The sequence below is a fragment of the Bison bison genome, unplaced genomic scaffold (assembly GCF_000754665.1).
Source record: "Bison bison bison isolate TAMUID 2011002044 unplaced genomic scaffold, Bison_UMD1.0 scf7180017864148, whole genome shotgun sequence".
In the NCBI taxonomy this organism is placed as follows: Eukaryota; Metazoa; Chordata; class Mammalia; order Artiodactyla; family Bovidae; genus Bison; species Bison bison.
This window is the reverse complement of record NW_011494720.1, coordinates 2774627-2799650: the sequence shown is the minus strand read 5'-3', so window position 1 is coordinate 2799650 and position 25024 is coordinate 2774627. Positions and strand designations below refer to the sequence as shown.

General features: G+C 41.1%; 1 protein-coding gene across 1 annotated transcript in view; it reads left to right on the top strand.

Moving 5' to 3' along the window:
- Positions 1-1101: 1101 nt before the first annotated feature.
- RGS17 (regulator of G-protein signaling 17) overlaps positions 1102-25024 on the top strand; it is a 31863-nt gene continuing 7940 nt past the window's right edge. Inside the window, exons 1-3 of the mRNA XM_010840843.1 lie at positions 1102-1240; positions 19252-19341; positions 21461-21695. Coding sequence (XP_010839145.1) covers positions 1122-1240; positions 19252-19341; positions 21461-21695 — 444 coding nt within the window. The 5' untranslated portion in view covers positions 1102-1121. The remainder of the gene's footprint in view (positions 1241-19251; positions 19342-21460; positions 21696-25024) is intronic.

Below are 25024 nucleotides of genomic sequence, written 5' to 3'. Positions count from 1 at the left end.
TATGGTATTTTTTTAAGTATCATTGTATTCAGAGCTGAAAATGTTTTTTAAAGCGTGAGATCACAATGCTAAAAATTCCAAAGTACTTTATGTTATTAACAAATATTGCTTACAGTCATACATATGATAATATATATGTGTGGTTTACATACATTACATATTAGGAAAATATTATTCAGTAGAATCATTCCCTTTTCTAGAAGTTTATGCTATCTTTTATTTTAGTCTAATAAAATAAAACTTTATTTTTTATCATAAATAACTTTTGGATTAGAGTTGGTCTTATAAATATGTGGCAACTCACTTGGCTTATAAATATGTGGCCACTCACCCTACCAGTAAGGTCACTGGTAGGACGGTCTGTACCCCAGCATTTTTCTTATCTGCCATGATATATAAATTCCACTAAAATGATTCTTGTGGGTTTGATAACTTTTTATTTTTCCACAAGTATCTACTAAATGAACATAAATTTTGAGTGCTGGAGGAAAGGGAGCTGATGCATTTGCAACAGGGACACCTACCAGAGTAAGGAATTTTGCCAATGTTATCAAGTCCTGGGACGGTGAGCCAGAAGTGCCACAAAGGAGTTTGTATGTTTTAAAAAGAGATGAGAAAAAAATAAAAGGTCAGAGAGGGCTAAAATCAAACTGTTCTTCTTCACTATGTTATAGAGTTAGAAACCGTGCAGCGATGATTTCGTAAACTTATAACCTTAGTGTAAACGTCAGTGGAGAAAACACTCACACCCACTATAACCATGTAAAGGTGTCCATAAAGGAAAGCAGGTGTAGTCATCTTTGAGTAAAGAAGGAAGTGAAAATACATTTTCAAACCTTATCATATTTACCTTCCCAACTGATTCTGATTACGTGGCAACACTTACTGTGATTGTATGCGGCCGATAGTGGTAGTTTTTAGAATTTTGCCTAAAAAAACTTCTGGAGAATTGGCAACTTGACTGCTAAAGCTTATTCGTGTTTACCTTTTCTCAAATTGTCTTCTCCCCAACCCCTTAACTAAAGTATGCTTCCTTCCGCAGAGGCAATTGACCCTCGTAATTTTTTCCAACCTCATGTTTTCTCTCTTCTTTCAGCCACCTGGGCACTGCAGTAGCTGAAATGCGAAAAAGGCAGCAGTCACAGAATGAAGAAACACCTGCTGTGTCTCAGGCACCTGGAAACCAGAGACCCAACAACACGTGTTGCTTTTGTTGGTGCTGTTGCTGCAGCTGCTCCTGGTACGTCCTCTTATCTGTGTGATACCACACCTGAGCTGCGTCATAACTGGCGTGAACATGCGTGTCAGCTCTTGGAACCATAGAAACTTCTCGATCTGTCTTTTTATTCCCTTTACAAGCAGCAGTTATTGGAGATGTTCATTGGTTTAATGCACACCTTTCCCTAAGCAAAATATAATACTTCCTCAGAATCTACACTGAAATTGGTAGGAAAGAATGAAAAATTGTTTTGTATCATGACTTTTTCCACCCATGCTTCTTAAAGGTATGAGTAAAAATAAGATTTGCGGCTATGTGTTTGTTGAACAGCAGACAGCATTCTCCCATAATAGAAGGTGCAAGAACACTAAAGTAATCTCTAGCAGTATTGAATTCCATGTAGTGTTTTAGTTCTATGTTCTTTCATGAGAGATTGACTGTTCTGTCACAGATTTGAGTGGCAGCCTCAGCCACAGACTCCTAAAAAGGATAAAGAAGTGCCACAGACTCACGCCCACAAATCTAAAAGGCCAGGGGCTATGATGGGTATGAAGGTCAAGCCAGTTTGTTAAAAACTCTGAACTTAGAGCCGGAGAACCTGCTACCGATGCAGTGTTGTCACTGACAGCTTCTTTGACATTAAAGTTGTAATCTCTGGTTTGTGGTTTCCTCACTAGAAAAGTGATGGAGAGTTAAAGTTGATTCTCAAGGCACTGGCTAGTGCTAAATGTCCATGATTCGGGCACTTCAGAAAACCTGTTTCCATTCCAAATCCACAAAGTGCCTTCAAATAAGAAAATCAGTGGGACCCAGAATTCCGAGATTTACAAAGATGACATCCCTTGGGAGGTTGGAGGGGCCAAACTAAACTTAATGAAATTTCCGTAGAACTGCACGTTTCAGGGTCCTGTAAGATCCAATTCATAGGTGGATCTTCTGGGTTAGCAATGGTCCGTTGGATCTCCCCAACCTGTTTCAAAACCATAAAGCACATGTGCCCACATGTACACCCATGGCTGATTCATGTCAATGTATGGCAAAACCCACTACAATATTGTAAATTAATTAGCCTCCAATTAAAATAAATAAATTTTTTTAAAAAACATAAAGCAATGCCCAGCTGCTGGAGTCATCTTCCTGTGCATGATCGCTACAGTTTCCCAACATCCTTGGAGGTTGGTCCTGTGATCTAGTGGCATTATCACAGTGACCAAAGCAGAAGATGAAACGTGATGCTCCAGTAGCAGCCTTGGCGTTGAACACACTCTCAGCTGTCTAGGAGACTTCATTTCCAGAGAACTATCCCATACTGCAGCAATCTAGAAGGTTTAAAATAGTTTTTATAAAGATCAAAATTGCTTCCCAGATGATGGTTCCTTGTTGGGAAAAGTCATGCTATGATTCCTTTTTCTTTCAACCTTAAGCCGTAAATCAAGTATTTCAGATGGAAGAAAGAGAGTTCTAGGAGAGGGAAGTATTTCAGTGCGATTGTGTAAATTTTTTTTTGTCTCATTCTTCAGGAGATCATCTAGCTCTGGCCTTAACCCATGAATTATAGGGGAACAACTTTATATGGTGGTTCTGAAGTCAGACTTGTTGTTGTTCAGTCACTCAGTCATGTTCAACTCTTTGTGACCCTATGAACTGCAGCACACCAGACTCCCCTGTCCTTCACTATCTCCTAGTTGGCTCAAACTCATGTCCATTGAGTCGGTGATGCCATCCAACCATCTCATCCTCTATCGTCCCCTTCTCCTCCTTCTCTCAATCTTCCCCATCATCAGGGTCTTTTCCAGTGAGTCGGCTCATTGTATCAGGTGACCAAAGTATTAGAGCTTCAGCTTCAGCATCAGTCCTTCCAATGAATATTCAAGATTGATTTCCTTTAGGATTGACTAGTTTGATCTTTTTGCTGTCCAAGGGACTCTCAAGAGTCTTCTTTAGCACCACAGTTCAAAAGCATCAAGTCAGACTGCCTGGGTTCAGACTCTTCATCTGTCACTGTCTGTTTGACCTTCAACAAGTTGCTCAGTGTCTTCAGATTTCTCATCTATCAGATGACAGTGATAAGAATCCCTACGTAATAAGGTCGTTTTAAACATTCAATGAGATAAAACACATACTAGCTGAGAACAGCGCCTGACCCATAGTGTGCATTTAATAAGAGTTGGTTACTGGGCTATGGAACATTTCATATGGGAAAAATAAAAACTCTTTAAAGAAGACCTGGCTTCAAATATGGAGAAGGAAATGGAAACCCACTCCAGTGTTCTTGCCTTGAGAATCCCAGGGACGGGGGAGCCTGGTGGGCTGTCGTCTATGGGGTCGCATAGAGTTGGACATGACTGAAGCGACTTAGCAGTAGCAGCTTCAAATAATGCATATTTTTTTTTAAATGTCAGCTTGTGGATATAATAAAAAAAATTATTTTGGAAAGTAAGACTGTTTTACTTTAAAGTCTGTATAAAACATTGCAAATATTTTGTTACATCCTGTTAAGAATTAGACTTCTATTTCTCACTTGCTCTATGCCATGTTCCAGTAATTAGGATATGAGTGTATTTGCCTGCAGGAACTCATTTCTGAATTGCTTCAGGATTAAAATAACAAACACTGAAGTTTTGTTGTGTAATCTTTGTTGTCAAACAGATGTTTCGTGCAGTTTGCTTTTATCTGTCCTTCAGATATTTAGCAAGACTTGCTTTTATTAATTCTTCAGGTGCACATTAAGCACAATAGTCAATGAGAGCTTGTGAGCCTCAGATTGTCTCAGAACACAGTGGATGGAGAACAAATTAGCTTTTGGAAGCTGCAATAACTCTCCACATCTCTAGGGTGACAAGTATTGGGTTGGCCAAAAAGTTCTTTTGGCTTTTTACAGATAACCGGAGTGATCTTTTGGCCAACCTGCTATTTGGACCCTAAACATATGGTGCCTTGGATGAGCGTTGTATTAGTTTTAGACAAGAGAGCATTGTTGTCAAGAACTGTATTTGCTATGAGTGAGTCGTGGATACCCAAGTCTAGGTCGTAAAATGCACAATCCATAAGCATACAAGTCTTCTTTTTTTGATAAATAGTATGTAATCGCTCTCAGCCTTTTGGCTAAGATCAAGGTAGTATGGAGGCTTCCCAGGTGACACAGTGGTAAAGAATTTACCTGTCAATGCAAGAGACACAGGTTAATTCCCTACGTCAGGAAGATCCCCTGGAGTAGGAAATGACAACTCACTCCAACAGCAAACGCCAACCCACTCCAGTACTCTTGCCTAAAATATTCCACGGACAGAAGAGCCTGGTGGGCTACAGTCCATGGGGTCACAAAGAGTCAGATACGACTGAGCGACTGAGCTCACACAGGTAGTTTCTAATGTAAGCAACTATTTAAAAACAAAAAAAACCGATAAGTTGGATGCTAATTGGGACTGTTAACTCTTCATAAATGGAGATGTCCTTTACCCATCCATTCTTTAAATATCATAACTTTTATACTTTGAGTTTAGGGCAAGAAATTGTCAAAGCTTATTAGAGAGGGAAAATAGAAAGAAGTGTTCTTCAAATTTTCCAGGCTAGGTCAAAGGAGTAGAACAAAAAGAAACACTAAAAAATGTAATTTAGGTACAAAAAAGTTAGAAATCAAAGTCTGACGTAACCGTCATTCTTAAGTAGGAACAGTTGTCATGTAGCTGATTTTACCTCCTTTTAAGGAAATAGAGTGCCAAGAAAATCAATTTCTCTGTCTAGTAATAAATATAAATACCTCACTGGAGCCTCCCATGTTATAGCTTTTTGAAACAACTTAGTATTTTCCTCAGATTTGCATTTCTCTTTCGCGTTTCATCGTCAGCTCCTCTCTCGTGCTTAAATTTATTTCTGTCCTTATAAATTACCACTATGGTTTGTTTGGGGCAATGATAAAGAGAATAAATACACAACTACTGAATATTCCCATATTTTCCTTCAAAAATCTCAACAGTTAGGACTTCTTCACGATGTCCTCTGTCCTTGTCAAAGAACCACTTCAGTTCCTTCCCCAAGTCCATCTATCTCTCTCTTCTCCCCAGTGCCCTTCATTTCAAGAAGAGAAAGCAAAGGAATGGGGTTTAGCCCCTTTAAGCTTTGTTACACAAGTAAGTCACGGATGTCCGAGTCTTGGCCATCAAGCAGACGGCCTATAGACTTGCAAGCCCTTCTGCAGAGGGGACCAAGCTGTTCCCGACCAGGACGGTGTTGTCAAGACCACACGTCTAGAGGTTCAGGTTTGTCAAAATAATGTTTCCCCTTAGATCAGGGTTCAAAAAAGCAACCTGCCTCTTCAGGTAGCTAACCCCCTTCCCTCTTCTCTATGAGAAAGAATGCTTTTAAAGATGTGGGCTCATTACAAAACCACTCACAGTGTGAATCCATGAGATCATTCAGACACCTGTGAAAGCGTGTTGCATCGTGCTAACAAGGTGCCTCAAAAAGGAGGTAGAAAGGGAGAGATTTCAGAATGCACTGCGAGCTTAAACCTAATTTCCAAATTGTTCCATGAACTCTCACCTAACTTCAGAGGCTACACTAAAATAACCCAGACTGGTGTTTTGTTTTTTTTTTTTCAAGGAAGTCTCTAGGTACTAATCCACTTCTGTTTTAATTCTCCATTACTCCTGGGGGTGTCCTAGCAAGCAACACTGATTTCTGTGTTTACTCATAAAAGATGAGAACTCCACAGATTTCAGATACCATGTGTCCAGAATGTTCCATTGACTCCTCCTGCTGCTGTGTGATAGTGAGATGATGATTCTGGGGGGTTTGGGTGGGGAGTGTCACTGGCTACGGTCCCAAGCTCCCCACTGGCAGTATCCAAGGGAGTGGTTCTCTATTTAGCTTTTTCACTCATCAGATTAAGATACAGGATTTTGTTTGAAAGAAAAATGGCCCTGCTAAAAGCTAGTATTTGGAACATTCTATGTCTGATTTGACAGATAAGGCAACTGAAGACTTGCCTGCTGTTATTAAGCTCCTTAAGGACAGTAGGGGGATTAAAATGCAAGTCTCTTAGTATCCCAATGCATTGTTTTGTCCACTATAAGATGACACTTCCATACTTTTCATTTACAGACTGGATATGAACCGTTTCCAAAGCTTTTTACTTTGTAAACTCTTCAAGAACTATATTAACTAAGACTTGTCAAATGAAGTTCACAGTCCCATGCGCTCCTGGGTACTGCCTGCAGTATTTGGTCCACTGCACTGGATGGTCTCCATCCTTCTCAGGAGAAACTGGTCAAGACATGAATGAGTTAAATAGCCTTGTGCAAGTTAAAATTATATCCCATTTGACACACTGGTTTCCAGACCATGGAACAGATCTGACTAAGTGAACCTTAAACACTTCATCAGCATACTTTTGGTCACCCCTCCCTCCATTTTTAACAAGTACCACAGCCTGTATAATTCAAAACAGTGCAAACATAATGTCCTATTTTATCCTCTGACGCTGTCACACGTTAGCTCTTTGCCAGTGGAAATACTAAAAGGCATGCTTTAAAAGCCAAAGGATATTTTTTGAAAGGAAAAACAAAATCCGTGTCTGCTCCATGGTAAAGAAACCATCCCCCTGGAAGTAAATCCACTCACACATGCCAGTTGAGTCATTTCAGAGAAAAGCAGTCTTTTCTCTGCCTGTCACCCTCAGAGACTGATTCATCTCACGTGGGAGCACAGGTTTGCTACATAGGACTTCCAAAGGACTTGTAACCAGACCATCAAAAACATCGCTTACAAAGAATTCTAGTTTTAAAACTCTGTCTCACCATGTCATGGGTAAATTTTATCAGTAAGTTTCTATAACTTATCATAACGTTTAAACACACACAGTCAAAAAACTTGTACCAGAATGAACCCAGGTTTCCCAGGCCATATACACAAAACCAAAAAGTGGGCGCTGGGGTTAGGGACCTTCTCTAAGTCATGCCCTTGTTCATTCACTCATTTAAAGTTGAAGGCTGATTATTGCCTGGTACTGTTGACGTCATTAGCTTTCACAGGATTTTCCCTGCCTCAGTGTGACAGCGAACAGACTCTCAATAAGCCGTTGAATCTAGACATGAATATTTGGTTTTACTCCCCAGGTCACCCTCCAGAAAAATTTAGTATTGAGGCTGCCTCTGCCGAGTCTGTGTTACCTCTGAGTGCTATCTATTGGAAAACTGCCAGAATCAGGGTTCCTTGACCCTTTGCCATTGAAAGCATTCCATTCTGGTTTTTTTGGGTTTTTTTTTTGTACTGGAGCATAGTTAATTTACAATATTGTGTTAGTTTCAGGTGTACAGCCTAGTGATTCATTTATACATATGCATTTATTCATTCTTTTTCAGATTCTTTTCCCTATAGGTTATTAGGGAATATTGAATAGAGTTCCCTGTGCTATATGGTATGTGCCTTGTTGATTATCTATTTTATATATATTAATAATAGCTGTGTGTATGTTAATCCCAAAACTCCTAATTTTTCCCTCCCCCCAACATTCCCCCTTTGGTAAGTTTGTTTTCAAAATCTGTGAGTTTGTTTCTATTTTATAAATAAATTCATTTATATCATTTTTTAAAATTAATTTCTACAAATGAGTGGTATCATACAATATTTGTCTTTCTCTGTCTGACTTTACATAGCATGATAATCTCTAGGTTCATCCATGTAGCCGCAAATGGCATTCTTTTGTTCTTTTCTGTGGCCGAGTGATATTCCATTGTATATATGAACCACATCTTCTTTATCCATTCCTTTTCAACTCTTTGTTTACTGTAAATGTATATTTTTTTTTTTTTCTGAGTCACATTTGCAGCCCTTAGACCGTCAGTGGAAAGATGGGTATGGAGAAAATAAAATACTCAATGAAAACATTATAGCCAGTCTTGTTGAAAAGAGTAGAAAGAATGAACCAAAAAAGAATGGAGAAAGAAGATTAAATCCAGCTAGAAGAAAGCAAGAGCCAGCAGGAAGGTCAGGTGCTCACAGCCTGATCTCAGGGAGGAACCAGCGACACATGCGTCCTACTGGGTGTCTTGGGGATGCCTGCAGGGCCACCTGGGTCGTGGTTCCCATGACATGGAAGGGAAGTAGGAGAGGGGAGAGTCCAAGTGTGAGGAGCCTGGTGAGGAATCACAGAGGGGAGTGAGGATGAAGGGGGGTTGGGGAGGGAAAGGTCAGAGGGTAGAAGCCTCAGAGCTTGTGGTGGGGGCTGCCAACCCTGACCTGGCCCCGTGATGGTGGTGTCGAGGAGCTGCCTTAGCTGGTGTAGAGAGACGGAGCCTGCAGAGAGGGGGGAGTGTATTGGAAGAGAAGGTGGTTAGGCCCAGTTGGACTCGCTCCATTGGTGGTACCCGAGGATTAGTTGTGGAAATGATGCTGAAGCTTGCAGGGCAGATCTTGATTGGGTAGAACAAGCAGGGAGTCATCAGCACACAGTAGACAGGAGATAAGATGACCTAGCATGTAGAGCGATGAACTACAGGCTGAAACCTCGGGAAATACCAACCAGCCTTTCAGGGAAGAGCGGTACAGCTCTGCAAATGCAGAAGACAGAAGAGATGGTCTGGGAGGTAACACACAACACACACCACGGGGCCAGCACAGCAGTCCGGAGAATGGAGAGATTCACACACAGGGGAAAGATGGATGTTGCAAACACACCAGGGAGGTCCAAAGGGATAAGGATCGTAAAACATCTTGTCGTCTATTCGACCGGGAGGTGGTCAGTGAACTCGGAGAATCAAACTTCCCTTTAAGGTGCATGAGGAGGAAAAACTTGGAGAGAAACACTGCTGAGTGCACCCCTTTCCAAAGGCTCTGAGACACCCTGATCCTTTGGAGCGAAGACTCAAGGTGAGGGAAGCCGGGGTTCCCTTTCTGATTTAATCAAAGTATTCAATTTCTAAAACAAGATGAAATCCAGCCCCTGTAAATCCTAGCCAAATATGTTAGCCACCTGGACAATATTTAAGAATTGTCTCCTCCACCCCACCCCAGCCTCTTCAAATCAATAATAATATGAAAACTAGTCACAACATTTTTGCTACCCCTTGCTTATCTGGAAAGTGTCATAGTTTCCCTACATCTGATTGAAATTAATATTATTTTCGTCTCTCTCAATGGAACTCTTTATATTCCTTTTAGGTTTAGCTTCTTTAGATCTAGGCCTGGTAAACCTATTAAAATCTGCCTGCTGTCTTAGGACCTCACTCAATAACGACTGATTGGGACTTCCATGGCAGTCCCGTGGTTAAGACTTTGCCTTTCAATGCAAGAGACGCAGGTTTGATCCCTGGTCAGGGAGCCAGGATCCCACCCACACGCCTCAAGGCCAAGAAACCAAAACATAAAACAGAAGCAATATTGTAACAAATTCAATAAAGATTTTTAAAATGGTCCACATGAAAAATAATCTAAGAAAAAGAAGAATTCCTAAGTACTTGCCAGATAAGACAATAAAATCCATTTCTTGCACATATGAAGTTGATTGTGTAATACTTCTGCTTCATTGGGTTTCATAAATATGATCATTTTCAATGCCACAAAATTCCTGTCTTTATTAATATACATCTCATGCCTGGGAGGCTTCCCTGGTGACTTGGATGGTAAAAAATCCTCCTGCCGTGTGGGAGACCTGGGTTTGATCCCTGTGTTGGGAAGATCCCCTGGACAAGGGAATGGCTACCCACTCCAGTATTCTGGCCTGGAGAATTTCCATGGACAGGGGAGCCAGGCAGGCTACAGTCCATGGGGTCGCAAAGAGTCTGACACAACTGAGCGGCTAACACTTTCACTTTCATGCCTGGGAACATGTGCTCCTAAGCAGAAAGTATATTTCATTGCTACTTTTTTGTATAAAGCAAAAAAGCACAGAAACTTTTAATTAACCAATTTCATAAGTAATAGTCAAATAATAACTCCATGTGCTTCATTCAAAATAGATGTGGCCTGGCCGTATTTAAAGATGACACACAAATTCTAATAACATGCCTTCCTCATATAAAGCCTACTGTCAAGAAGCAGCATGGGAGAGGGAAGAAAACCACACTGGAATTAGACCTGGATGAATCCTGGTTTTATAACATATGGCTATGAAATATTTGGCAAGTTTCTCAGTCTCTCGGGAGCTTCCCTTGTGGCTTAGCTGGTAAAGAATCCACCTGCAATGCAGGAGACCTGGATTCGATCCCTGGGTTTGGAAGATCCCCTGGAGAAGGGAAAGGCTACCCACTCCAGTATTCTGGCCTGGAGAATTCCATGGACTGTACAGTCCATAACGTCGCAAAGAGTCGGACATGACCGAGCGACTTTCACTTCAGTCTCTCTGAGCTTCAGTTTCTTCATCTGTTAAGACGGGATTCACAACATACCTATACCTGTTACTTTAGGGTTCAGTACTTTCTAAGGAATCCCTAAATAATCGTTTATTGATAGATATTAGTTGCAAGTCTCAGGCTGACGGGAAATTTTCAGATTTCATGGAATTTGGCCACTGTGTGCTTAGCATGTTCTATTTGTATCTCAGTTAATACAACAGAACCTATTTTCTACATTGGGTATCCCTGGTCCTTTCTCTCCAACTCTCGTATAAAGGAGTACAGATAGAACTCAGTATTCCCTGAGTTCTGTGGAGCAGGGACCACACACTCATTTATACCCAGAGTGTTCTAAGTTCATCATATCCTGAGATTAAGCAAGTCTCCCCAAAGATCAGGATTATCACCTTCAATCGTTGCTAATCCCACACATAGTCACACACATAGTAACTGGAAAATCCCTGGGAAGGAATGAATGCCATGGATGGGTAAGTGACAGCTAGCAGATGTTTTTCTGAGTATCAGCTGCTGGTGTTTTAGCCTTTTCATTCTGCTTTTTATAATAGACACACATGTTAACTAAAATGAGAAGCCTGATTCCAACTTAACTGAAGCATTTAAGGACATGGGTGATCACATGCCATTTTAATAACAGTGTCTACTAAGTCAATAAAAGTCCAGTTGGTCTTTTCACATCCTAGATACTTGCTTTCCCACAGAAGCATCCACTAACTTAATTATGACTTACAGCGAAAATTACAGTGGGCTGAAGGAAGAGCTTAAAATAGGGCTTCAGTCAACTTGGGAACTGAAGTCGAGGATTCTAATAATTGGCATATATTATATAAAATACATCTAAATATTCAATCCTGTAATTCTCTTAATTTTAAGGGGGGGGGGGGGAGAAACTGTCTACATGCCAAATAGGAGGCTTCAGTTATTTAACTAAACATAAGCTAACATAGTAGATCCAGATTTTAACCAGGTAATAACTTGTTAAATGCAGTTGGCATCCCAAACCAATTGAATGTCCATAAACCTAAAATACATGGAAATAAAAATAAAAATGTAATACCAATAGAAATAAGTAAAATAAAAATTTAATACTAATATAAATATTTAATACCGATAGAAACAAAAATTTAATACCAATAGAAAAAGAGAGTTTTAGAAACATATCTTTTCAAACAGAAGCAGGTGTAGAGAGAAATTGGTAACAAAGAGACCATGTGTGAGAAGATGCAGTGATTTTGTCTTTACCTGGCAGCAAAAGAAGTGATTAACATACAGCACAAACTGGCATTGAAATCCTTTGGGATCCACTTTCACCATGGCTCTTTGAACACATTTTAAGGAAAAAAAAATATTTCCTGCCTGTTGGTAGTTTAAAATCTTTTCTAATTAATTTATTCTAAGAATGTATCTTCAGGCCATATTACCCCAGCAAGAGACATATTAAGAGTTCAAACAGCTTATCATTGGAAAGAATAACTACAATGTTAATAGGATTATGCCTGACCCTTTTTTAAGACTAAAATACTCCTAAGTTAAATGACTTAGGGTAAGTAGCAAAAAGGAAAACTAGGTATAATTGTACACACCTCAATGGCACCCCACTCCAGTACTCTTGCCTGGAAAATCCCATGGACGGAGGAGCCTGGTGGGCTGCAGTCCGTGGGGTCGGGTCGCATAGAGTCTGACACGACTGAGCGACTTCACTTTGACTTTGCACTTTCATGCATTGGAGAAGGAAATGGCAACCCACTCCAGTGCTCTTGCCTGGAGAATCCCGGGGACGGGGGAGCCTGGTGGGCTGCCGTCTATGGGGTCACACAGAGTCGGGCACAACTGAAGCAACTTAGCCCAAGATTAAATTGATCGCTTTTGAGTTTATTTCACTCACAGAAAATTTGATGACTCTTTTCAAAGTCCTTAGAAAGATGTAACTATGAAAACCCCATACATATAAGGATAGATTTTTTTTTTCTCCAAATAAGGATAAACTCAGAAACTTCATTTTTTTTTCTTTTTTATTGTGATGAAAACATTGTTTATAAATGCAACACTGCCCTCTAGCGGACAGAGTGTTAGTAGCAGATTATTTTACTTTGACAGGTTTTAACTCAATGAAATAAAAGCTTAAGCCAGATGAAACATTTATTTTACAATATTTGATACCTCATTATGAAAAATAGGAGGAGTAATTCTAGGGGCAATGTTTTTTGGGGACAAGTCTTGTATAACCTTTCCAGACACATTTCTAACCACCGTTCCCATCCTCACACACCCCATTCAAAACCAGGTCGTTTCACCGGAGTATAGAAAGGAAGGAGATGAGGTTCAAGTCATAGGTTTGATTATCACTGGATTTGTATTTGTCTGAAATGGTAGAGGGTATATGGTTATGCCCCTTCGGCTCCCGTTTTTCTTCCTTTGTATAGTCTTTCCTAAGCAATGCATCGGTGCTTCTCCCCTTTCCCAATCCGCTTCTCCCCAAAGTGGTCTTAGCTTGTGGAAGCAAAGCCTCCCAGGGAGGCTCCTTGCGGTAGCGACCCCGGTTCTGTAGTCACGAGTGGCGTCACCTCTTCCTTCCCTTGTCAGGCTTTGTTGTCAGAGCTTCTAGAACAGCTCCTTTCTCCCTGGCAGTCTCAAGTCCCAGGGAGCTGAGAAGTTGTTTCTTGCCAATATCTATCGCATATTCAGTCGTCCTGGCAATGCCTCCTAGAGACTGAGCGCTGTGACGAGAGGGTTTGCAATACGAGGTTTGACTTTCCAAACGTTGAAGAGCAACCCATTTTGTAAATACCTGAAAAGGTAAAATACCACGATTCATTCCTCTGTATCAAGAGAAGAAACTCTGCACAGCAAAAATGAGTGTGAAACCAGGCAGAAGGCATGAGTTCCAGTGCTAGGCTTGATGTGTTTTAGTTGTGGGCAGTCAGTAAGTCAACCTTGGCGAGTACTTCCTCTTGACTCATGGGAATGATTAATAAAACAAAAAAAAATCCTGCTTACTTTCCAGGACTGTTGTGAAGAAGAAATGGTAAGGTGTTGCATGAGAAAGGGTTGTATAATGACAGCAAGGTGTAAGGGTTTATTCTCTCAAGTTGAAAGGAAAAACTCAGATAAACTTGTCATTTAAATATGCAGTCATTTAAATTGTCATTTAAATACGCAGTCAATTTGCCTTTCCATTGATGGACAGGGAATCCTGGCATGCTGCAATCCATGGGGACGCAGTCAGATGCGACTGAGCGACTGAACTGAACTGAACTGAATTAAGCATGTGTAATAATTTGCCTTTTTGCTACAAGTGTTTAGTCTTTGTTCCCATTGTGAGTAGGGAAAATAAAGCTTGGAAAGCCAAAATCATCTTAAAGGAGATCTATCTGAGATTCGGATTCCACCTCATTGTTTTCCTGGCTCAGCACCTAATCACGCCTCACTGCCTTGTTCTAATTTATCGCTCCCACCTTGAAACATCTGATCTGCCCACTTAGTTCTATGTTGATGTCACGCCTTTTCACAATTCTACACAACTCTTCCCCCTCTGCTTGGAATTCCCTTTGCCTCGGTCTCCATCTGGCAAACACATCTAACTCAGCTCTCAGTACAATGTTCTATGATGCCTATTTACCTGTCAGAACGCCTCAGTTTCAGAGCCTCTGTCTTGTTCATCTTGACTTTCCAACTCAGACGCTCTTGCATAAATCAGGTGTCTCATACACATTTGTAAATTGTCTTTGACTCCTAAGTAAAGCTGTAATATTGATTTATCATGATGTTTTGACTGAGAAAAATGAAACATTTAAAGAATAACTTACCAATTTTTTTCCAGAACCTGAAGGAACTTGATTCCATTTTTGCACTAGGAAATTTGAGGTAGAACAGTCACATAAAAAGGAAAAGCTGATAGTACAATGTGAGAATGTCAAAATAATGAGTTCCTTTTACCAATGACTGATTCTTTCTTGAGCCTTGATGTCATACTGTATTAAGTTGAAACATCTAATCAATTCCTCAGTTGATGGTTTGTGTAAAGACACATGTGATTTTGTCCTCAGCCTTTATCTCAGAGTTAACAGGGCTACTATAAAGTTTTCATCTTGTTTACAACCATTTCAAGGATTTTCCCTAAGAACCAGTTTTTCTTTAAAAAGTAGACCTTCTTCCAAAATAGGTCCCATACATTGCCATGACGAAGAACCAGGAAGTAAACTGGATCAAGGGCAGTATGTAATGTTTCCCCATCCCACTATCCAAACTCCTCGGTGAACAAACAAAAAACCCACCTACACGTAAAAAGGACATACTTCCTTATTTTCTAAAATACACCCAATGTATTTCTCTTCCTAAAGTCACTATTTGAAGAAATCTGTAACGGGATTTTATATGCTGATTTTAATATTAGCATAGACTATCGGCATTTTCTCCCATAAAACATTTAAGCTTTGATCAAGACTTCTACAGTGAGCATTGTTTATGCATTCTGTTCTCTTCAATGGCTTTAGTTGTTTAAAAAGTGCAAATGTTAGTTTAAAATGTTACGAGCAGTGTAAAAGTGAAAAAGAACATGTCTCCACGTGACCCCTCATGACTGTTTTTTTTTTCTTTTAGAGCTTTTTTAAGCACGTATTATATGTATATGTTGATTCACAGCAAATATGTCCTGTATTTTATTACCTAAAAAAACAAAACAAAACACTGACTGTATTACTTAGAGCAAGACCTAGTGAAATTTGGGACAGATGTGTCTAAGACATAGATGGAAAATAGTCTAGTATCAAGTCTTCTACCATTGTCTCCATTTCTCTTCATCTTTTAAAATGGCATTATCGGTAGTTCTTGATAATTGGAACTTTGAAACCAATTTTTAGAGAATGGTCCTAAAGGGCAGTTGATTAAAAAGGACACATTGATTGCTAAAAGTCAATTTCTTGCTGCAGGACTGTGTTGTGTCCAATACCGGATCAAGAAATGGAGCAAGGGGTTTCCCTGGTGGTCCAGGGTTAGAAATATGCCTTGCAGTGCAGAGGACACAGGTTTGATCCCTGATCGGGGGACTAGGATCCCACGTGCCGGGAATCTAAACCCAAGTGCCACGACCAAAAATCTCACTTGCTGCAACTAAGGCCCAACACATCCAAAACTAAAATAAAAATGAAAAAAAGAAATGGAGCAAACGGTGAACAGTTAGGCACTTACTGAATGAATGTCTGTTGTAAGTAGTTTTAGTACAAATATGTGTCCATATTTTACCATCTGTAGAAATAAAAGATACACACACAACCCAATATTTCATAATGATCACTTTAATATGCTGGCATTTGGGATGTTTGTAAATATCACAGAAACAGATACAGGAGCCAGGATTCATGTTCAGAAACTTGTGAATCATGTGTGTGGAGTCCAGATTTGTTGCTCTACAGCGAAGACACAATGGAAAATACATTTTTTTCACAGATGTTATGAGAATTAAGGATATCTGCATTGGTGTAGCACACTCCATAGGACACGGTATGGAAATGTAACCAAAATAAATTCTTAAGGGGTTTCTTATTTAATCAGCAAAGCAGCCTCATGTCCTAATATTGTTATAGTCCCCCCTATGTGTGCACACATACGTAAGAGCTCAGTGAAGCTTGGCAGGATGAGTACTAATTTTCTATTTAAATGTGATCTTTCTATTTAGAATTTCCCTCCTAATTTGCAGGCTTCCCTTGTGGCTCAGCTGGTAAAGAAACCACCTGCAATGGGGGAGACCTGGGTTCGATTCCTGGGTTAAGAAGATCCCCTGGAGAAGGGAAAGGCTTCCCAGTCTGGTATTCCAGCCTGGAGAATTCCATGAACTGTATAGTCCATGGGGTGGCAGAGTCGGACACAACTAAGCGACTTTCACTTTCACCCTAAATTGCATATTTTATACGTTTCCCGTCATTAGCTTCCAGGAAATTTCACGTAATATTATCAGTGGTGTATAATTTCCCATCATTGCTGGAAATATGTCAAATTCCAGAGAGGCACTCGTCCTCAAAGACACTTGGAGAAGTTAATGACTCTCTCCTCCAACACATTCCTGAGCTGCAGCACATTCACAGTGACCACAGGCGGCCCCCCAACCAACTGGGGGGCTCTCTGAATCCCACCTCACCACTTCCTCAGGTTCCCCTACATTGAAGGCTGAGAGCGGTCAGGAATTGCTGCTTCCCTGCAGGGCATGCCTCGGTTTTCTGGACGTTTGAGTGACAATCGGCTAGAATTCCCTGGGCCACACCACCTTTGTGAGAGATTTTCTACACCAGTAAAATCTGCCACTTGCCCTAGAAGTTGATAGAGAAGAACTGAATTTATTTCATTATGACTGTTTTCATTGAGGTGTCCTTTTTCTGACTGAAGAATTCTTTCTAATTCCTATAGGTTTCTCTTTTCTCCAGATCGTCCACTTTTTTTTTTTTTTTGAGGATTACATTTTTTAATTGTATTTGATCCACAATGTTGTGCTGATTTCTGCTGTACAGCAAAGTGATTTATATATATACATACACACAGATGCAGGAGACATGGATTCAATCCCTAGGTCAGGAAGATCCCCTGGAGAAGGAAATGGCAACCCACTCCAGTATTCTTGCCTGGAGAATTCCATGGACAGAGGAACCTGGCAGGCTATAGTCCATGAGGTCGTAAAGAGCTGGACATGACTGAGCAGCTGATCATGCATGCAAACACATACAGATACATTCTTTTTATTATTCTTTTCCATTATCGTTTATCTCAGAGTATTGAAAGTTCTCTCTGACTGAATTTTCCATCTAGTCTCACTTTCAGTTGTAGATTGACTCCTTTGCCTAAAAATCTTTGCTACATTCTCCCATCCTCACCCTGGCACCTGAGAATGAATTAATGAGATATTGTCTCCATTTCCTTCCCCAAATGTTCCAGATTAATAACAGCTAATTACTGGAAGCCTTCATGCACTAAGCTACCACCGTATTTAGTGACACTTTTCTGCATTCATATAAGGAGTCTATTGCTGTAGTGTCTATCAGAGAGCATGGTTCATAATAACAGATACAGGCACTCAATAACAGTTATAGGGTTGTTCAGGAGAATTGGGTTCCAATTCCAATCATACTGCATATTTACTGCCTGCCTTTGGGCCAACTGGACTTCACTGGTGGCTAAGAGCTTGCCTGCAATGCAGGAGACCCAGGTTCGTTCCCTGAGTCAGGAAGATCCCCTAGAGAAGGGAATGGCAACCCACTCCAGTATTCTTGCCTGGAGAATTCCATGGACAGAGGAGCCTGGCGGGCTACAGTCCCTGGGGTCACAAAGAGTTGGAGACAACGGAGTGACTGACAGACAGCCCTGTGCCTCTCGTTGCTCATCTATAAAATGGGGACAGTAAAATTGAAGGTAAAACCACAGTGGCTGGCACATAATAGGCACTAGAAAGTAATGGTTTCTATTTCCCCTTATTGAATAAATAATGACTGAATGACTGAGATGTCATCCCAACTTCCTTTGCTCTCTGGTAGGCTCTTGTGAAGCTCCTTGGCTTCTAGACAGAGGGGATCAATTGGCTGATTCAATAGCTTGACTTTTCCAAGGCCACTGAGTTATTCTGTCCACCCTGCCCATAACCTCCTCATCACATTGTCTACACCTAGAACCCCTATGCTGCTTGGCTAGTTTACCTGAATCAGAGAAATCTTATTCTTGTTCTGGGTTACTAAAGCCCCTGGGATTATCCTGGTTCCTATCAGTTCAGTTCAGTCCCTCAGTTGACTGTGTGGATCACAACAAAGTCTGGAAAATTCTTAAAGAGATGGGAATACCAGACCACCTGACCTGCCTCCTGAGAAACCTGTATGCAGGTCAATAAGCAACAGTTAGAACCAGACATGGAAAAACGGACTGGTTCCAAATTGGGAAAGGAGTACGTCAAGGCTGTATATTGTCACCTTGCTTATTTAACTTATATGCAGAGTACATCATGCAAAATGCCAGGCTGGATGAAGCACAGGCTGGAATCAAGATTGCTGGGAGAAATATCAATAACCTAGTTCCTATAATCCTATAGAATTCCCAAATTTGTGTCCCAGAGACACAGAAAGGCCTCCCACCCAACACTCTCCTATTCAGACCCTCAGTGACTGGCTTTCCCTCTAGGATTATTGTAGGTTTGCTTGAAGAGATGAAAGGGCAAAGAAAATGTCAAATACAAATGCTGTCACTCAAACTTGAGTGGGTGGAGGAATGATGGGAAGTCACAGAAAGCCTGGTCTGCAGAGCTATCAAGGGGGGAGAATTAGCTGAAATCAGAATAGAACTAACCACAAGTCAAAATAGCATTACTCCAAAGAGTAATATAATGATATATATAGAATTTTGAGGCATATAATCACATAGGGTGTTGCAAAGATTTTAAGTAATTCAGATTTTTCAAGGATGAAGTCAGAAGGTGTGACAGCACCCATTCTTGAGATTATGGCTTGCTTTATTAAATGGTAATTCTCTCTCCCTTCGTTGACGAGGGCTTACCTGTCATTTAAAAATGGTGCTGCTCCTTTTGTATTCTGAATACACTCACATAGTTGACAATAAAATTCTTCCATGAAGTGTTGTCCTAGAACTTTTTTTTTCTTTTCTTTAAATAATTTGTTTTCCCTTGACAAAATAAAGTGTTATACTACATTACAGCCTCACTGTTAGGAATGAAGAAAGAGGGGAAAATGCAGGAAGACCCACGCATACCACGAAGATGGAGAGTATCCAGGTCCTAGAGGAATGGTGAGTGACTTGTGCTGTAATTGTGTCTGCGTGTCTGTGCTGTTTACCTCTTCCCAGGGCTTAAACAGCGTCTCTTGCTTCCTGGTACTTCTCAAAACGGTTTTGGGAAATGAATGCCCACTCCGTCTGGCAGATCTTGTTTTGTGATTGCAACTCCTTTTTATCACTCTTTCTGTTAAATCTGTTCAACTATTGGCTAAAACATTGCTTGAGTTTATCCTTCTCTTTCCAAAAATAATGATTGCTACGTGAATTAACTATGCCCCCCCCAAATTGCCCTAATTCTTTAGTTCCCTTTATAAGAATTTTTTAAGTCATTCTCTTTATAGGTGTAGAGTCTAAAACAAAAACGATTTATGAAGTTACCTAAGTCAGAAAGGCACCTAGCTGGTCCTTGGTCCCATTTCCATTGGAACAGACTCTAACCAAGTATTTTCTCCAAAATGAGAATTCGAAACGCAGCATCTACAGAACAGAATTGAAACACAAGTAGATTATTTGTATAATGACAGGTGCTTTCTTTTTCTGCTGCTCAGGAGAAGGTTTTAATGTTGAGGCTTCATAGTGATTTTTCTGTCTTTTAAATTTTTTTTAACAAATGAGGAGGTTCAGACATCTTAGAATAATAGTAAATCAACTTAAAATATTTGGTCCAAAAGGTAAGGAAAAAATAAATATGACTACTTTTCTGACCTAATGTATTTTAGGTTGGAAAATTATTAAACATACCAAGGCATAGGAAAGCAAAATCAGGATCAATTTAGCCATAAAATTATCTTTGCTTCTCTCCTATACTTCTTTGATGTATAGGCAAACGAGGTTTTGCAGGGAAATAGTTGCTAAAAAACCTGAATACAGGTATCTAAAAAGTCCCTGATGTCACTGTAAATGGTCTATGCTTTTTAATTGTCATTGCTGTTGTTCAGTCGCTCAGTCATGTGTGATTCTTTGTGGACCCCCTGGGCTGCAGCATGCCAGGCCTCCCTGTCCATCACCATCTCCTGGAGCTTGGTCAAACTCATGTCCATTGAGTTGGTAGTGCCATCCAACCATTTCATCCTCTGTCATCCCCTTCTTCTCTTGCCTTCAGTCTTTCCTAGCATCAGGGTCTTTTCTAATGAGTCAGCTCTTCGCATCAGGTGGCCAAAGTATTGGAGCTTCAGATTCAGCATCAGTCCTTCCAGTGAATATTCAGGACTCATTTCCTTTAGCGTTGACTGGTTTGATCGCCTTGTCCAAGGGACTCTCAAGGGTCTTCTCCAACACCACAGTTCAAAAGCTGTGGTAACTCCATTCAGTGGTTACAATTCACTCATAATATTTACCAGAATAATTCTTAAAGTTTAGGTAAATATGTGAAAGAGCACACAATGTGTTCTTATTTTTGATTCAGTGAAAAGTGAAAATACAGCTACCAGAGATGAAAAGAGAAACTCTATCTTATGACCTGGAAACTAAGATCTACATCAGATGCAAACAAAAAGTTCAGTTTGCCTTTCAAAGTAATGTAATAGATTTGCGGTAGATTGTTATAGTTCAAAAATGTCCAAGCTTCATTAAGAATCTTTGATGACCATTCTAAAGGAAATCAGTCCTGAATATTCATTGGAACTACTGATGCTGAAGCTGAAGCTCCAATACTTGGGCCACCTGAGGGGAAGAACTGACTCATTGGAAAAGACCCTGCTGCTGGGAAGGATTGAAGGCAGGAGGAGAAGGGGACAACAGAGAACGAGATGGTTGGATGGCATCACCGACTTGATGGACATGAGTTTGAGCAAGCTCCGGGAGTTGGTGATGGTCAGGGAATCTTGGCGTGCTACAGCCCATGGGGTCAGAAAGTCGGACACGACTGAGCGACTGAACTGAACTGAACTGATGATGACCATGTGCTCAGTGTGTATCGAGCCTTGCTATTTGAATGCTTGGCTCCCAAACACATAGCTTATACCTACAATAATTTTTGTCAAGACCCAGAAATAACTAGCCCAGTCCTGGCAGATGTTTGCCAGGTCAGGCTGGACTGAGTCTATATGACCACTAGGTGGCAGCATTTCTATCTACTTCTCATCCCTGCACCAAAGTTGCTTTTGATAATGCCCCTCTTCTGTCTCGGCAGCCAAAACCCCACTTCAGATGAAGTCTTGTCCTGGTCTCAAAATTTTGACAAGATGATGAAGGCCCCGGCAGGAAGAAATCTCTTCAGGGAGTTCCTGCGAACGGAATACAGTGAGGAGAACCTACTTTTCTGGCTTGCCTGTGAAGACTTAAAGAAAGAGCAGAACAAAAAAGTAATTGAAGAAAAGGCCAGGATGATATATGATGATTACATTTCTATACTCTCACCAAAAGAGGTAAAAATCTGTAAAGGATTGATGTGGGCTTCTTAAGACCAAGGATGAACTTAAAAGGACCTCTGTCCGAATTGAGTAATGCATTGGGTGTGGAGAGGCTAGAAGATTTATCTGGGTAGATAATCTAGATTCCATTCTAAGAATCTACCTGAGCAGGTGTTTCAAGGTTAGGTTTCCCCACTGTGCTTTGATCGTTTATCTCTGGCTGACTCCTGTGATGGTGACTTGCTTTTCAGAACTAACCTTGGGAAGCCTGGTAAATACAATTGGCCAAGAATTCAACTAAAATAGAAAAGAAGGACTTACACTGGGGCAATGCTTCTCAAAGTGTGATCCTCAGATCACCCTCTGAGAATCTCCTAGAGCATTTGTTTGAAAAGCAAGTTCTCGAGGCCGAGTCAGAACTTCTGAACCTGAATTTTGGAAAATAGAGCCCAGAAATCTGTACCTTTAATCAGTGTCCCACATACCTACTGTTTGAAACCTCTGGTCTGGGGAGGGGTGGGAATGTTGATGCTTCAGAAAAGCATGTTGATGTTGATGCTTGTATTAGAATTTTTATAGAACTGAAAAATGACCATTTATGACCCACTGGCCTTCCCTGGTGGCTCAGCAGTAAAGAATCCTCCTGCAATTCAAGAGACACAGGAGACGCAGGGTTGGTCCCTGGGTCAAGAAGTTCCCCTGGAGGAGGAAATGGCAACCCACTCCAGTATTCTTGCCTGGGAATCCCATGGACAGAGGAGCCTGGCAGGCTACAGTCCATAGGGTTGCAAAGAGCTGGACACGACTGAAACGATTTAGCACGCATGCGTATGTCCATAAAGGCTTCCCAGGTGGCTCAGTGGTAAAGAATCAGCCTGCCAATGCAGGAGACGTGGGTTTGATCCCTGAGTCAGAAAGATCCTCTGGAGTAGGAACTGGCATCCCACTCCAGTATTCTTGCCTGGGAAATCCCATGGACAGAGGAGCCTGGCGGGCTACAGTCCATGGGGTTGAAAAGAGTCGGACACAACTGAGTGACTGAGCCTGCAGGCATCACCCCATTACTCTTCTTGGGGGAGAGATGTGTAATGGTAATCATTTCCCTTGTTCTAGTTTTCCTGTTCCTGTTAAGTGAAAGCTGTTCTTCCCATTGCTAGAATGTTCCTAATAAATAAGGAACATTTCAAACAATCAGTTTAATACCTTTCCATTAACTTTTAAAAAATCAATTTGCTCCTGAGAAAGGGTCCAGTTCCCAGAGTTACAAGCACTTGGAGGGGGAGCGGTTCATAGTTGCCCAGCCTCTGAAGTGCTGAGTAAGTGAGTTCCACCAGGGCTTTTAGGAATGCGAATTTAGAGTTTCCTGGAATGCCTTCTCTTCTGCATGTCACCCTCTTCTTGTCTTTTCTCTCTCTTAATCCACTGTGATTTCACCTGTCCATGTAAACGTTCTGACCTGGACTTTCTGCCCCCAGACTCTATCCTTCACTCCCCTCTCCTGCACACAGACATTTATTATGTTCCCTGGAAACAGGCCGTGTTACCACACTTGATGTGACCCCAACCTGTCTTACACTCCTTACCTTGAAATCCGAAAGATGAGTTTGTGTCTACTCTGGGCTTCCCTCATAGCTCAGTTGGTAAAGAATCTGCCTGCAATGCAGGAGATCCCGGTTCAGTCCCTGGGTTGGGAAGATCCCCTGGAGAAGGGAAAGGCTACCCACTCCAGTATTCTGGCCTGAAGAATTCCATGGACTGTATAGTCCATGGGGTCACAAAGAGTCAGACATGACTGCGTGACTTTCACTTTCACTGTGTCTATTGACTCTGTATTTGAAATGCTATATAAGCCATTTCACTTCCCATCAAGTATTCCTAAGTAATTTTTTTTTAATGTATCAGTCATTCTATAAGTGCCGTTGGTATTCCAGACTACCCCAGTAGTATTGTCTCTGCATGAGAAAGCTTGGATTGGATACACAAAAGATTGTCTTATTTTTTTATTTCCTGCATTAAGGTAAAGAAAGGTAGCCATAGAAACCAGGTGGGGATGATTTTTTCTATAGCCTCCAAACATGTATTACTGATACCACTTTGTATTCCTAACACCATTAAAATTCTGCATCCTAAAGATACACTCTCCAGGTTTCTGGTCTCTTTAGACCCTCAGCATCTCATCAGTTCTACTTGAATTTTACTAGCGTATTAATTTCACCTTCAGAGATCCCTGACTATATAGTAGTAAGAACACTAAATTAACACTCAGATGGATAGGATTCCAGTCCTGACTCAGCTCCAACTTAATTGTGTGGCCTGGGATAAATTAATTCACTTTTATCTGGGTCTCCGTATTCAGCTGATTTGTTTACAAAACTGAAAGTATAAAGGGGCACAGAGGATAGTGAACCAAATCCAGAACGACAGCTGTTAAGGCCCCTGTGTCCCAGCAAACGACATGGTCAGTTTACTCGTCATCTTGGGTGTCCCTGGTGGCTTAGGTGGTAATGAATCTGCCTGCAATCCAGGAGACTCAGGTTCGATCTCTGGATCAAGAAGATCCCCTGGAGAAGGAAATGGCAGCCCACTGCAGTATTCTTGCCTGGGAAATTCCATGGACAGAGGAGCCTGGTGGACTACAGTCCATGGGGTCACAAAGAGTCGGACACGACTGTGAGACTAATGCATACACACCATGACCCTGCCTTTTGCACCCAGATTCAACCTCAGAATCTCTCTTAGCACAGTCCGCACAGCAGCCACTGCGAACCAAATGGAGTCGGGAATCTGTTTCCTACTTTGCGGCTAGATAATCAGGCTCTACCTCTGAAACTCTAAAACGGTTTCTACTTAAAATATTTTTTAAAGAACGTGAACATTTGAATCATTTGTAAAATGGTAGTAACTAAATAGCTGCAAGTTGTCAGGACTTTATTCTTAACCAGAACCTCAGTTTTCTTCACCAGACTTTCATTTTACCATAATTTGATTGGGTCATCATGTTCTCCTTTGTTAAATGTAGGAAAGTGTTAGCTACTCAGTCATATCCAACTCTTTGCAACCCCATGGACAGTAACCTGCCAGGCTTTTCTGTTGATGGAATTTTTCAGGCAGGATTATTGGAGTGGATTGCCATTTCCTTCTCCAGGGGATCTTCTCAACCCAGGGACAGGACCTGCGTCTCCTGCATTGCCGACATTTCTTACCAACTGAGCCACCAGTTCAGTCCAGTTGCTCAGTTGTGTCTGACTCTTTGCGACCCCATGGACTGCAGCATACCAGGCCTCCCTGTCCATCACCAACTCCTGGAGTTTAACCAAACTCATGTCCATTGAGTTGGTGATGCC